The sequence below is a fragment of the Rhincodon typus genome, chromosome 28 (assembly GCF_021869965.1).
Source record: "Rhincodon typus isolate 14 chromosome 28, sRhiTyp1.1, whole genome shotgun sequence".
NCBI classification, from domain to species: domain Eukaryota; kingdom Metazoa; phylum Chordata; class Chondrichthyes; order Orectolobiformes; family Rhincodontidae; genus Rhincodon; species Rhincodon typus.
This window is the reverse complement of record NC_063359.1, coordinates 1728842-1742604: the sequence shown is the minus strand read 5'-3', so window position 1 is coordinate 1742604 and position 13763 is coordinate 1728842. Positions and strand designations below refer to the sequence as shown.

General features: G+C 43.9%; 1 protein-coding gene across 1 annotated transcript in view; it reads right to left on the bottom strand.

Annotated features, from left to right (window-relative positions):
- Nucleotides 1-1419: 1419 nt before the first annotated feature.
- Nucleotides 1420-13763, bottom strand: part of LOC109921765 (sodium-dependent phosphate transport protein 2B-like) — a 24415-nt gene continuing 12071 nt past the window's right edge. Inside the window, exons 7-11 of the mRNA XM_020521813.2 lie at nucleotides 13162-13279; nucleotides 12491-12658; nucleotides 8549-8665; nucleotides 7445-7569; nucleotides 1420-1935 (exon numbers count right to left, since the gene is read on the bottom strand). Coding sequence (XP_020377402.2) covers nucleotides 1420-1935; nucleotides 7445-7569; nucleotides 8549-8665; nucleotides 12491-12658; nucleotides 13162-13279 — 1044 coding nt within the window. The remainder of the gene's footprint in view (nucleotides 1936-7444; nucleotides 7570-8548; nucleotides 8666-12490; nucleotides 12659-13161; nucleotides 13280-13763) is intronic.

Genomic DNA, 13763 nt, shown 5'->3' with positions numbered 1-13763 from the left:
CTGGATGAACACAGCAGGTTTTTCTGAAGAAGGGTCTAGGCCCGAAACGTCAGCCTTCCTGCTCCTCTGATGCTGCTTGGCCTGCTGTGTTCATCCAGCTCTACACGTTGTTGTCTCCAGTGGTGCTGCTTTCCCATTTATGGAGTATCTGAATAGATCAGTAACATACGATGGGTCTGCCCAGCTACGGAGGGCAGATACTGCATTGTCTCGAGAGCAAGCAAAGAGAATCTGATATTGTCTCACTGCATAGCCCTGACAGCTCATTGTGCATGGTGTGAGGTAGGGTGATGTGGTTAAAGAGTAACTCAGAGCACAGTACGGAGTATGATGCAAAAAGGATACGACAGAGAGTGAGTACTTTGTTGCATTGGTGCAACTCGATTTCCAAACAGGCTGCAGGTCTTTATAAAAAACAGAGTGCTAGATTAGCACTGGCAGACTCTGAGGCACTGGCATGTCTACAATTGGATTCAGTGCCTTTGAGTCAGGGAAAGGAAGTGTCACAGTGCAGCCCTGAAGCCTCTCCTCATACCCCGACTACAATGATGAGCATCGTGCAGGAAAGCACATCCGCTGACAGAAGGTCATCACTGTCAAGGTGGGATAGAAAGCCAAGATTCTGTCGATGCTGATGGGGGAGTGAGCTGGGCTATCAGTTGGTGAGGCAGAAAGATCCCCCTGGCAGCAAGATTAAAGGTTTCTGGAGACAGTCAAGAGTAAACTCCGCTGGACTGTGATTTACAAGCATTAATAAAATTGCTACAAGAGAAGGAAGCTGCCAAGTGGGTAGTTATTAGGAAGATACTAGCCATATTATCAGTCAGAAATTGAAGTGCTGACAAACGTGTTTATCACAAACATATCTGTACAGCTATTGAGGAAATGAGCAGAATGCTGATGATCCTTGCGTAAGTGTTTACCCTGAGAAATTACTCATTATCTTTGAAATTACTGCACAGGAAACAGCACCATGGCCACAAAGGGGAGATAAAGACCTCCTTATCTGTCTAATCAAAGGTCAGGCACACATCAACCTGAAGGCACAAACCAACAGATAAGATAACACCCAGGCAGCTCTGTAGAGTCAGAACTCATGCTGACAGTTGTTTGATTTGGAGCCAACACTGAACCAGCAGCAATTAATGAATTGAAATGATCTGAACAAGCTCAATCAGTGAGTGAAACAATGGCCCATACAGTTAATGGCTAAAGATATAAGGCCATTAGATCGGTGGGAAGGGAAGTTCATGCAGATTATGGGAATGTATTTGAGGTGTTGGGGTGACTATACGGTATCTGCAGAGAGTGATTGCTGATCCTATAGAGGTTACAGATGAAGTAAGTTCACCTCTTTGCTGAAATTGACATAACAATTTGAAGACTGGACTCCCTGAGAAATGGACGGATGACGACTCCTCACAGACGTGCACTTTCTATGTTCACTGTGTTATCATAGCAGTGGCTTTCCTTTGACAGAGCGTGTTTCTGGGGCTGGTCTCTTATGGACTTCTGGGCATTGTCTGTAATTGGCCGACAAGATTGACAGCAGCAGTGGGCACAGCAAGCTGTTAGGACTCTGTCCAGTGGGCTGAAAGAGTGCATCCAGAGGGGTAGGAAGTCCCAGGATCGTAGCTTCGAGGGCAGAATTTGGGGGCACTTCTTTTGGATGATGTTGATGATGACAATGAGGATGACAATGATGAGGATGGGCCCAGCAATGGCTCCTAGCACTATCCAACCTGCCATGGACAACCCAAAGAGAGTCCCTGGGATCAGGATGAAACTGAGCAGCAAGTACATGATGGGAAACCAACGATAGCAAGCAGTAACATTCCCAAACACCTTGGCCAATTGGATCGGGATTCGCATGCACGGAATACTATACCAGATGAGAATTCCAGCCAAGTTAAAGAACAGATGGATGAGGGCAACCTGGAAAAGGAGAAGTGCCATCAGTGTGAGGACATTTAGCTCATTAAAATGACATAGAATGGTCATCAATCTTACAAATCTCTACAATCCCTGTCCAACCAGCTCTTACAGAGCTCTGTCATAGAGTCATAGGGTCATGGAGTAATACAGCATAGAAACAGGCCCTTCAGCCCAAACTGGTCCGTGCTGACTATGGTGTCCCACTCAGCTAGTTCCAATTGCCCACATTTGGTCCATATCTCTCTAAACCCTTCCCATCCACGTACCTATCCAAATGTTTTTTAAATGTTGCTATTGTACCTGCCTCCACCACTTTCTCTGGCAGCCCATTCCATATACGCACCACTCTCTGCGTGAAGAAGTTGCCCCTCAGGTCCTTCTTAAATCTTTCCTCCCTCACTTTAAACCTGTGCCCTCTAGTTTTTAGTTCCCCATCCGTGGGATAATCTTATCTATGTCCTTCATGGTCAACTCACATTCAGGGAAAGCTCCAGACCAATTCCTCAAAAACTAAACTAATTTTGAGATTCCATATTCTAGACCAGGGACTTCCAAGCTCTTGTCTCATTGGCTATATAGATGGTTACCACAGAGCCCCCGGAAGCAGATATCAAATTCTGATTGATATTTGTGTTGAGCTGTGCAAATAACTCAAGCTGTTCCTACTACCCTTACTGAATAACAGCGCATGGAAGTGCCCTTTACAAACCTCCAGGAGACACAAACTTTAACCATGTGTTAAATGAATACTTGTCTTCTGTTTTCACTCTGGAGAAGGAGAACGTTGGTATGGAATTCAGGAAAAGAGACTGTGAGAAACTTGCACAGTTTGACATTGGAAATGGGGAGGTATTGGAGGTTCTGTCAGGCTTAAAAAACAGACAAGTCCCCTGACCCAGATGAACTGCATCCCAGGCCACTGTGGGAGGCAAGGCAGGAAATTGCAGGAGTTCTGACACAAATTATTAATTCCTCCCTGGCCCTGGCGGAAGTGCCAGTGGTCTAGAGGATGGCTAAGATGGCTCCACATTTTAAAAGGGGTGGTAGAGATGAACCAGGAAATTACAGACTGGTGAGTATCACATCAGTGGTAGGGAGACTACTGGAGAAAAGTCTGAAGGAGCAAATTAGTACCCACTTGGAAAGGCATGGGTTAATTAGGGATAGTCAGCATGACTTTGTCAGAGGGAGATCATGTCTAACAAATTTGTTAGGATTTTTTGAAAATGTGATCAAGTGTGTGGATGAGGAAAGTCTATGTAGTTTATATGGATTTTAGCAAAGCTTTTGATAAGGTCCTACATGAGACACTGATTGATAAGGTTAAAGCACATGGAATCAAGGGAAACTTGGCAAGATGGATCAGAAACTGGCTTAGTAATAGGACACAAAGTGTAGTGGTAGAAAGCTGTTTGAGTGACTGAAATCCAATGTCCAGCGTTGTACCACAAGGACATTCTTGTTTGTTACACATATAAATGATATACATGAAAATATGGGGGAGGTGTTAAGCAAGTTTGCAGATGACACCAAGATTGATAGAATAGTTAATTATGAAGAAGATGGTTGGTCAGATGGGCAGACCAGTGGCAGATGGTATTTAACCCTGATACGTGTGAGGTTTTGCACTTTGAAAGAAGAAACAACGTGAGGGAGTATTTAATGAACGACAGGACACTGGGTATCTTAGGGGAACAAGGGGATCTTGGGGTAATTATCCACAGACCCTGAAGTCAGCCGTGCCCATCAATAGGATAATTAAGAAGGCATATGGGACACTTGCTTTCATCAGTTGTGGCATAAGAGTAAAAGAGCAAGGAGATAATGTTGGAGATGTAGAGCGTTGGTCAGGCCACAACTGGAGTACTGTGTGCAGTTCTGGTCACCTCACTATTGGAAGGATGTGATAGCAGTAGAGGGGGCACAGAGGAGGTTCACCAGAATGTAGCCTGGGATGGAGAAATTGAGCTGTAAGGAGAGACTAAATAGGCTTGAATTGTTTTCTTTAGAGCAGAGAAGACTGAGAGGATAGATGATGTGAGAAAAAAACTTTTTCACTCAGCGGTTGGTGGGAATCTGGAATGCACTGCCTGGGAAAGTAGTGGAGGCTGGAAACCTTACCACATTTAAAAAAATATTTGGATGAGCACTCCAAATTTCACAACATTCAGGAAATTTGACAAGTGCAGAAATAGCACACCTTTAGTGGTAGTCGTGTTGGTGCAGACTGAATAGGTCAAAGGGCCTTTTCTGCACTGAATCTATGAATCTATGAATCTATAAATTGCACCTGGAGTACTGGGTACAAGTTTGGTCCCCTTTCTTCAGGAGGGATGTGGATGTGTTGGAGGCAGTTCGAAGGGGGTTCACTAGACTGATTCCAGAGATAATGGGCTTGTCATATGAAGAAAGATTGAGCAGTTTTGGGCTATGCTCCCTGGAGTTTGGAAGAATGAAAGGAGACCTAATTGAGGTATATAAGATGTTAAAGGGAATTTACAAAATCGATGTAGAAAGTATGTTTCCTCGCTAGTGGAATCTAGAATGAGAGGTTATAGTTTTAGGATAAGGGATAGCAGACTTAAAACAGAGATTAGGATATAGTAGGAACTGCCAATGCTGGAGAATCTGAGATAACAAGGTGTAGAGCTGGATGAACACAGCAGGCCAAGCAGCATCAGAGGAGCAGGAAAGATGACATTTCAGGTCAAGACCCTTCTTCAGAAAAATGCAGGAAAGATGATGTTTTGAGTCGAGACCTTTCTTCAGAAATTAGGAGAAATTACTTCTCTCAAAGGATATTGAATCTATGGAATTCACTACCCCAGAGTTCAGTGGATGCTGGGACATTGGGTAAATTTAAAGAGGAGATAGACAGATGTTTAATTAGTGGGTTAAAGGGCTGTTGAGAGTGGGCAGGAAAGTGGAGTTGAGGCTGAGATGAGATCAACCAAGATCGTATTCAATGCTGGAGCAGGCTCAAGGGGCTGAATGGCCTACTCCTGCTCCTAGTTCTTATGTTTATGTTCTTGAGTAAGGAATCAAAATACTAACAAGTTCCCTGGGGTCAGAGGGCTGGAGTTGCGTTCCTGTTCCGATTACTCATTCTCCAAATTCCTTTTCTTTATTCCCCGGGCAAAACAGCATGACATGCACGTGATATTCTCTAATTTGTACCTTCTGAGTATCCCAGTCTGCATTTCTTCCTACCTGTCTCTCATATGTAGGATCCACTTTCGCTTGTTTTTTTACACGAATTTCCAATATTCATATAATCATGAGATGTTTACAAGACAAAAGGAGCCTATTTCTCTCAGGTATCTGTTCCACTTGAATAGAACTAATCCAGTCTATCCTCAGTTTCCAGCTCTTGGTCCGTATTCCTGTTGTTTATGGCTCTTCAAACACACACCCTTTCAGTGTGATGAGGGTTTCTGCCTCTTCCGCATTCATATCCCTGTGAGTGAAATAGTTTTCCTCAACTCTCCCCCAAACTTGCCGGTTGAGGCAGGTACAATAGCAACATTTAAAAAAACATTTGGATAGGCACATGGATGGGAAGGGTTTAGAGGGATATAGACCAAATGCTGGCAATTGGAACTAGCTGAGTGGGCACCATGGTCAGCATGGACCAGTATGGGCTGAAGGGCCTGTTTCCATGCTGTATTACTCTATGAGTCTCTGTCCAGGGAAGTGAACCCTTTCTTTGAACTCTCCCTCAGTGCCTCATAATCTTATACACCTCAGTTAAATCTCACCTCGGCCTCCTGTACTCCAAAGACATTAATCCCAGCCTGTCCAATCTTTCTTCATCATTAACATTCTTCCCTCCTGCCAAAACCTCTGTAAACCTCCCCTTATCACTGACAATGTGATCAGATCCTTCCTGCAACGTAGTGACCAGAACATTGAGCAATACTCTACTGTGATTTTAACTGGTGTTTTATGCAGTTCTGTCCTGGCTGTTATATTCTCTGTCTCTGCTAAGGAGGGAAAATATCCCCCAAGCCTTCTCAACCTTTTCTACTTGCCCTGGTACCTTCAGAGACCTGTGTTCCAAAGTGCCTCATTTCTTCCACACTTCCCAATCTGCACCCATTTGCTGTTTATTCAACATTGTCTTCCCTTCCCAAACACGTCACCTTACACTTTATTGCAATTTATAAATTCTTTAGTTGCCCATTCATAGTCTGAATTGTACATCTAACTATCAATTCTCTAAACTGAACTGTTCAGTATTGTCCAATCCCGGATTATGTCCCTTATCTCAAATTTCAGACTCAGCCTTGTGTCCCTCACCTCATAGATTACTTTCACGGCCCAGTCTTTAGGGTGAAATACGGGATGGCTGCTGGTTACCATGGAAACATGATCCATCAGAGTGAAAGGAGAAAGTTCGAAATAGCAAAGCACTAACAAGTGGAATAACATGCAGCACAGAGCAGATGGCGGGGGAATGGGAATGGGGTTCCTGGGTTACTCAGAATTGCTAACAACTTTTAACCATTGAGAGATCCTTCAGGTGGCGTATGTTGCACTGATGGGAATGTGTGAGAACATAAGTGAGCGTTTACGAGTGAGTGCGTGAAGGTGTGTCACAGAGTGTGTGCGAGTGTCAGCAAGTGTGCGAGAGAATAAGTCTGAGAGTGTGTCTGAGCGTGAGAGTCTATGAGTGCATTGGTGAGTGAGAACGTGAGTGAGAGCGAGTGTCTGTGTGTGACTCAATATGAGGATGAGTGTGACGGTGTGAATGTGTATGTGTGAGAATGTGAATGAAAATGTGTGCAAGAGAGTGTGAATGAGAATGTTTGTGAGCATGAGAGATATTCAAGTATGCATGTGAGTGTTGTGTGTGAATATGTGTGAGAGAGCCTGAAAGAATGTGCAACAAATGCATGAGAATGAGTGTGCAAAAGGATGTTGGTAAGAATGAGTGTGTGTGTGTGTGTGTGTGTGTGTGTGTGAGAGAGAGAGAGAATGCGTCTGTGTCTGAAAATGAGCATGTGTGTAAGTGAGTGTGACAATGAGTGTGTCTCTGAGAATGAATGTGTGTGTGAGTGAATGTGAGAACGAATGTGTCTCTGAGAATGAGCGTGTGTGTGTGTGTGAGAGAACGAGTGTGTTTCTGAGAATGAGCGTGTGTGTGTGTGAGTGTGAGAATGAGTGTGTCTGAGAATGAGCGAGTGTGCGTGTGTGTGAGAATGGGTATGAAAGTGTGAGTGTGAAAATGAATATGGAGGTATGAGTGATTGTCAGAATGAGAATATAAGCATGAGTGAATATGAGAATAAATGTGTAAGTATGAGTGTGTGTGGATGTGAATAGGTGTGAGAATGAGTGTGAAAGAGTGAGTGTGTGTGAGAATGAATGCAAGTGTGTGAGTGAGTGTGACAACAAGGGAAGTGTGAAAATGACAGTGCACGTGAAGGAATGTATAAGCACGAGGGAATGTGAAAATAAGTGTGTGAAAGCGGTTGTGTGGGGGTGGGGAGGAGAGAGGGTATGTTACCTGTACAGCATTGCCCAGTTGTTCAGCTGGGCTCGCCAGGGCTGCCAGTATTGCTGTGGTTGTTGTTCCGATATTTGACCCCAAACACAGGGGATATGCCCTCTTCAGACTGATCACACCGATCCCTGCACAGGTCAAAAGGTACAATTACAACTCGATTGCTCTGATCCCGTCACCAGTCAATCAAATGAACAGCCCCGGCACTCAATGCCAGTCAGTGCTGTGTGAGGGGGATGAAGCCCAGTCACAGTCATTGGCTGTGGAGTTCCTCTTAATACAGAGCCTGTGTGGCCCTTCGCCCCGAGGGGACCAATTTACCTCTTTAAAAATCATTTCCCGACCCATCTTAGGCTTTTAAAGTAACTCCCTCTTATACCCCTACAAGGTGCTCCACCAGGAACACATTTCCAAAGTCCTCACTCAGCCCAGCTTGAGACTGCCATCTGCTCACGATTAGACCTTCTGGAGCTCATTGTGTGAGCCAATGTTTACACTGGCACCATGCCAATACCTGCCACCTTAGGTGACAGTCTGACTGGACAAATTGCTGGAGTTTCAAGATCCCCGTCTGGCGCAGGAGCCCAATCTATGCTACAGTTTGTACCTGACATATCCACCATTGACAGTGAGCATCCAAACACCATGCCTCAGCCACTGGATCATTCCTCAATCGCAGCTTGGCTCTGCTCACGCCATCACGCCATGTGATGAAAGGGTTTGAAGTAAATGGCAATGATTTTGACAGAACACAGATCCTCACAGGCTCCTGGGACCATGGTCCTGAGATAATTTTTTTTTAAATTCGAGAGAGACTCCAGACAATTTTGGGAGCTGCAGGGCAGGGGGAGGAGCCTTGGAGTAGGCAGGGCCTGGGCACAAATGGAGCCTGTGGATTGGATGGAGCCTGGGAGTGGGTATGGCCTGTGTTGACAAAGTTGAAAATGCGGAGGATCAATATGGAAAGGTCTGTTTGAAGGGGAGTAGGTGCTGGACCCAGGTCAATGACAAACTGGCCCTCAGTGCTATGGGACCACTGACCAATGCCAGTCAATATCTGAGACTGTTATAAATGACAGGAAGGCTTCCAGAAGCATTCTCTCTTACCTATAAGTGGGACAATTGCTGATGTGAACACTGAGCTGCTCTGAAGAATGAAAGTCATGACGGCACCAACTATAATCGCCAAATACCCATTCAGCCAACCGAAGGGATAGGGGAAGTCTGGAAGGAAATCCACAAAAAGTTTTTACCGTAATATAAAACAAAGAACTGCAGATGTTGGAAATCTGAAATACAAACAGAAATTGCTGGGGAAGCTCTACAGGTCTAGCAGCATCTGTGAGAGAGAAAGCAGAGTTAACATTTCAGGTCCAGTGACCAGGACTAGTTCTGTAGAAGGGTCACTGGACCCGAAATGTTATCTCTGTTTTCTCTCCATAGGTGCTGCCAGAGCTGCCGAGCTTTTCCGGTATTCTCTGTGTTGAAGAGTCTTTACAACATCATTATTACACTGGCAGTATCAGTATTGTGTTGATATTAAGTATTACACAATCAGAGTGTGACACAGATTTGAACAGAATATTGACACGATATTAGACTGATACCACAGTCAGAGTATTACACTGACCCTGAATATTGTACAGACACTATTACACTGGAAGCTTGAGTATTAAGGCGATACAGAGTATTGTACAGTCACTGAGCTTGTTATACAGACATTGAATGTTCAAATGGCACTGTGTTAGAGACAATACTTAGTGTTAGTATAATACAATGCCAGCAAAAATACTCACAATATCACTATAATGCTCACAGTATCTGTAATTATAACTATTGTGCAGACTCTGTGAGTGTTATACTGACAATATCAATATTACACTGGCACTGTGAGTATTGTGCTGACACTGAGTATTTGTCAGGTTGCTACTTATACTGATATTGTAAATATTATGCAAAATGTGAGTATTATACAGACAATCCTCCCCAACTATAAACCTTGGATGAACCAGGAAATCTACTCCTTGCTGAAGATCAGATGTGCAGCATTCAAGTCGGGTGACCCGGACCAATACAGAAAATCCAGATATGACCCTCACAAAGCCATCAGGGAGGTCAAGAGGCAATACCAGACCAAGTTAGAGGCCCAGACCTACCAAACAGACTCCAGCTGTCTATGGCAAGCCTAAATGACATTACAGGATACAAAATGAACACATCCCTCACTGACACATTCAATGCTTTCTATGTTTGGTTTGAGCATGGCAACACATGTCCTGACAGCCCCAGACAGACCTGTTCCCTCTTTCACCGCTTCAGATTCATCTTCCTGGGAGCCAACCCAAGGAAAGCAATGGGCCCAGACAGTGCCCCCGGCCGAGCACTCAGATCCTGTGTGGATCAACTGGCAGAGGTATTCACCGGCAACTTCAACCTCTCCCTCCTACAAGCCAAAGTCCCCACCTGCTTCAAGAAGACCACTATCATCCCCAAGAAAACATGCAGTGTGCTTTAATAATTACTGCTCAACAGCTCTGACTTCAACAATCATGAAGTGTTTTGAGAGGCTGGTCATGGCCCACATCAACTCCAGTCTCCCAGCCTGTCTCGATCTCCTACAGTTTGCCAACTGGCGTAACATGTCCACAGAGGATGCCATATCCCTAGCCCTGCACTCATCCCTGGAACATCTGGACAACAAAGACACCTATGTCAAGCTCCTGCTTGTTGACTACAGCTCTGCCTTCAACACCATTATCCGCTCGAACTGATCTCAAAATTGTGTGACCTTAGTCTTGGCTCCACCCTCTGCAACTAGATCCTCAGCTTTCTGACCCACAGGCCACAATCTGCGAGGGTAAGTAACTGCACCTCCTCCAAAATAACACGCAACACTGGAGCCCCCCAAGGATGAGTCCTCAGCCCCTACTGTACCCCTTGTACACCTACGACTGTGTTGCCAAATTCCAAACAAACGCCATTTACGAGTTTGCTGGTGACACCATCGTAGTGGGACGGATATTTAACAATGACGAGTCAAAATATATAAGGGAGATGGAGGGCTTGGTGCAATGAAAACAATCCATCTCTCAATGTCGGCAAAACTAAAGAACTGATCATCAAATTCAGAAAGAAAGGAGGAGAATGCACCACCATCTACACAATGGAACTGAGGCTGAGAGAATGAAAAGCATCAAGTTCCTCAGAGAGACGATAACCGATGACCTGTGCTGGACTTCCTACATAAATGTGACAGTCAAGAAGGCACAACAATGCCGCTTCTTCCTCAGGCAGCTCAGGAAATTTGACATGTCCATAAGATCCCTCACCAATTTCTACAGATGCACCATTGAAAGCTTACTGTCCGGGTGCATAGCAGCTTGATGTGGCAACTGCTCTGCCGAGGACTGTAAGAAACTACAGAAGGTGGTCTGCACAGCCCAGGCCATCACAGAAGCCAACCTTCCATCCATGGAGTCTATTTACATGGCTCGCTGCTGCGGAAAGGTGGTCAACATCATCAAAGACCCATTTCACCCCGGTAATGACCTCCTAAAACCTCTTCAGTCAGGCAGAAGAGACAGAAACCTGAACACATGCACGAGTGGATTCAGGAACAGATTCTTTCCGGTCGTTATCAGATTGTTGAATGGACTCTAGCCTCAAATAATGTAACCGACAATGTAACCTGTATGCCTCTCGGTCTTGATCTGGACATCCTTTGCTTGCTGTGATCTGCCCCTATGACTCATAAACAAAGCTTTTCACTGATTTCGGGACACGTGACAATAAAATCAATCAACACGAATATTATACTGACACATTAACATTCTACTGATTTTGTGAGTATTACCTTATCACTGAGTGTGAATCATAGAATCCCTACAGTGTGGAAACAGGTCCTTTGGCCCAACAAGTCCACACTGACCCTCAGCATCCCACCCTGACCCATCCCCCTTTATCCCCCCTAACCTAGGCATCCCTTGAACACTACAACCAATTTAGCATGGCCAATCCATCTAACCTACGCATCTTTGGACTGTGGGAGGAAACCCACACAGACATAGGGAGAACGTGCAAACTCCACACAGACAGTTGCCCAAGGGTGGAATTGAACCCAGGTCCCTAGTGCTATGAGGCAGCAGTGCTAACCACTGTGCCACTGTGCCACCGTGCCACCCCAAAAGTATGGTGCAGAACGTGAGTATGTACTGACAAATGAGTATTATGCTGGCACTTTTATGCATTATAAACACTCTAACTAATACACTGACACTGTAAACATTATAGTGACACTGTAACTATTACATTGACATTGTAACTAATACACCATCACTGTAGCTATTATAGTGATACTGTAGCTATTATACTAACATTGTAACCAATACACTGACACTGTAATGATTGTACTGACACTGTAACTATTATAGAGACGCTATTATACTGACGCTGTAACTAATACACTGACATTGTAACTATTACACTGACACTGTAACCATTATAGTGACAGTATTATACTGACACTGTAACTATTACACTGGCACTATAACCATTATAGTGACACTGTAACTATTACACTGACACTGTAACTATTACATTGGCACTATAACCATTATACTGAGACTGTAACTATTACACAGATACTGTAATTATTACACAGACACTGTAACTATTATAATGACCCTGTAACTATTACACTGGCACTGTAACCATTATAATGACACTGTAAATATTACACTGACACTGTAACTATTACACTGGCACTGTGACCATTATAGTGACTCTGTAACTATTACACTGACACTGTAACTTACACTGACACTATAACCTTATAGTGATGCTATTATACTGGCACTGTAACCATTATACTGACACTGTAACCATTACATTGACACTGTATATTTTACTGCCCCTGAATACTTTGCTGACACTGAATAGCACACTGTCACTGCTTTAGACTGACATTCTGTGTATTATATTGTCTCTATTTTATGAGTGTAATTTTTGAACTATGTCCTAAGGGATGAGTTGCACAGTTGTCAGACATACCTGTATTGAATACTTTTTTCATCACTTGTGCCATCTTTCCCTTTAGAGCTGAATTCAGTAGCTTTACAATGAGGACCAGGCAGACACACAGAACAAACAATGATGCTACAAGCAAAATGAACCCAATTGCCGTATCAGAGAGGGTTGTGTTCACAAATATATGGTTACCTGTCAGAAAACATAAAGAGTTTGGAAAAGAGAGTCGGGTATTTGGTGATAAACTGGTTACAAGAGTCTCTCTCTGTTGTATCTATTTGCCGATCACTTAATGAGTTCCAGTGCTGGTGTGGTAACGGCTACATGTCATAAATTATAGCAACTGCTGATCAATTTAAACAGCATGTTCCTTTGTTTTGTTGTTAGAGCAGAACAGTCCTCACTGGCCTGAATTTGAAAAGCCCAAAAATAGCATTCTATTTTAGATGGGACAGTCAGCGGTTGCTACATAGTCACAGCTAAACGGGTGTTTTCCAGCTTATTAATCTCACAGGTTCCTTTTCTGTAATACCTTCTGGATTCTTTCCCAGTTCACTTTTCATTTCCTTTATTATGCTCTTGGAAAACATTGGGTTAAGAAGAATGACTGGATTTACATAATAAAAATCAACATTCAACCTGAAAATCTGCCACATTTCCTGCAAATGCTTCAGTTAGGTTTGTCTGTCACTTACACAACTGCAGGTTCTCAATCTCTGTGTCGTTTTTCAGTGCGATTGTCTCATTCCCTGTTTGAAAGCAGTGTAAAACCTCACACTCAGTCTGATTTGTCACTGTTATATTTTTCAAAACCTATTCACAGAAAGAAAAATGTGAGCCTAACACAATTGTGACATTTCACTGTTATTTGCCAGCACTGTGTAATAGATATCATTCTGACCACTGAATCAAAAGTCATGGGTTCCAACATGGACACTGGTGTAAACTCTTTACTGGCAAGGCATTACAGAGTGCTGCACTGTCAGAAAGACTGGAATGCTTGGAATGTATTGCATCAAGTGTAATCTCACCGATCCAAAACATTCTCTAAATTGTTTCCCAATTACTGCTCTGCAGAGGGGCATTACAGAGGGAGTGCTACAGTGTTGGAAGGTCAGTGCTAAGGAATAGTGCAATGTTGGGGACTGTGTTGATGGAGCTTCAGTACTGATCTGACAGAAGTAGAGCTGTAGTGTTGGAGGGGCAGCACAGAGGGAGCCCTGCACTATTGTAGGGTCAGTGCTGACTGAGTGCTGCACTGTCAGAGGGTCAGTGCTGAGGGAGCGCCGCACTGTCG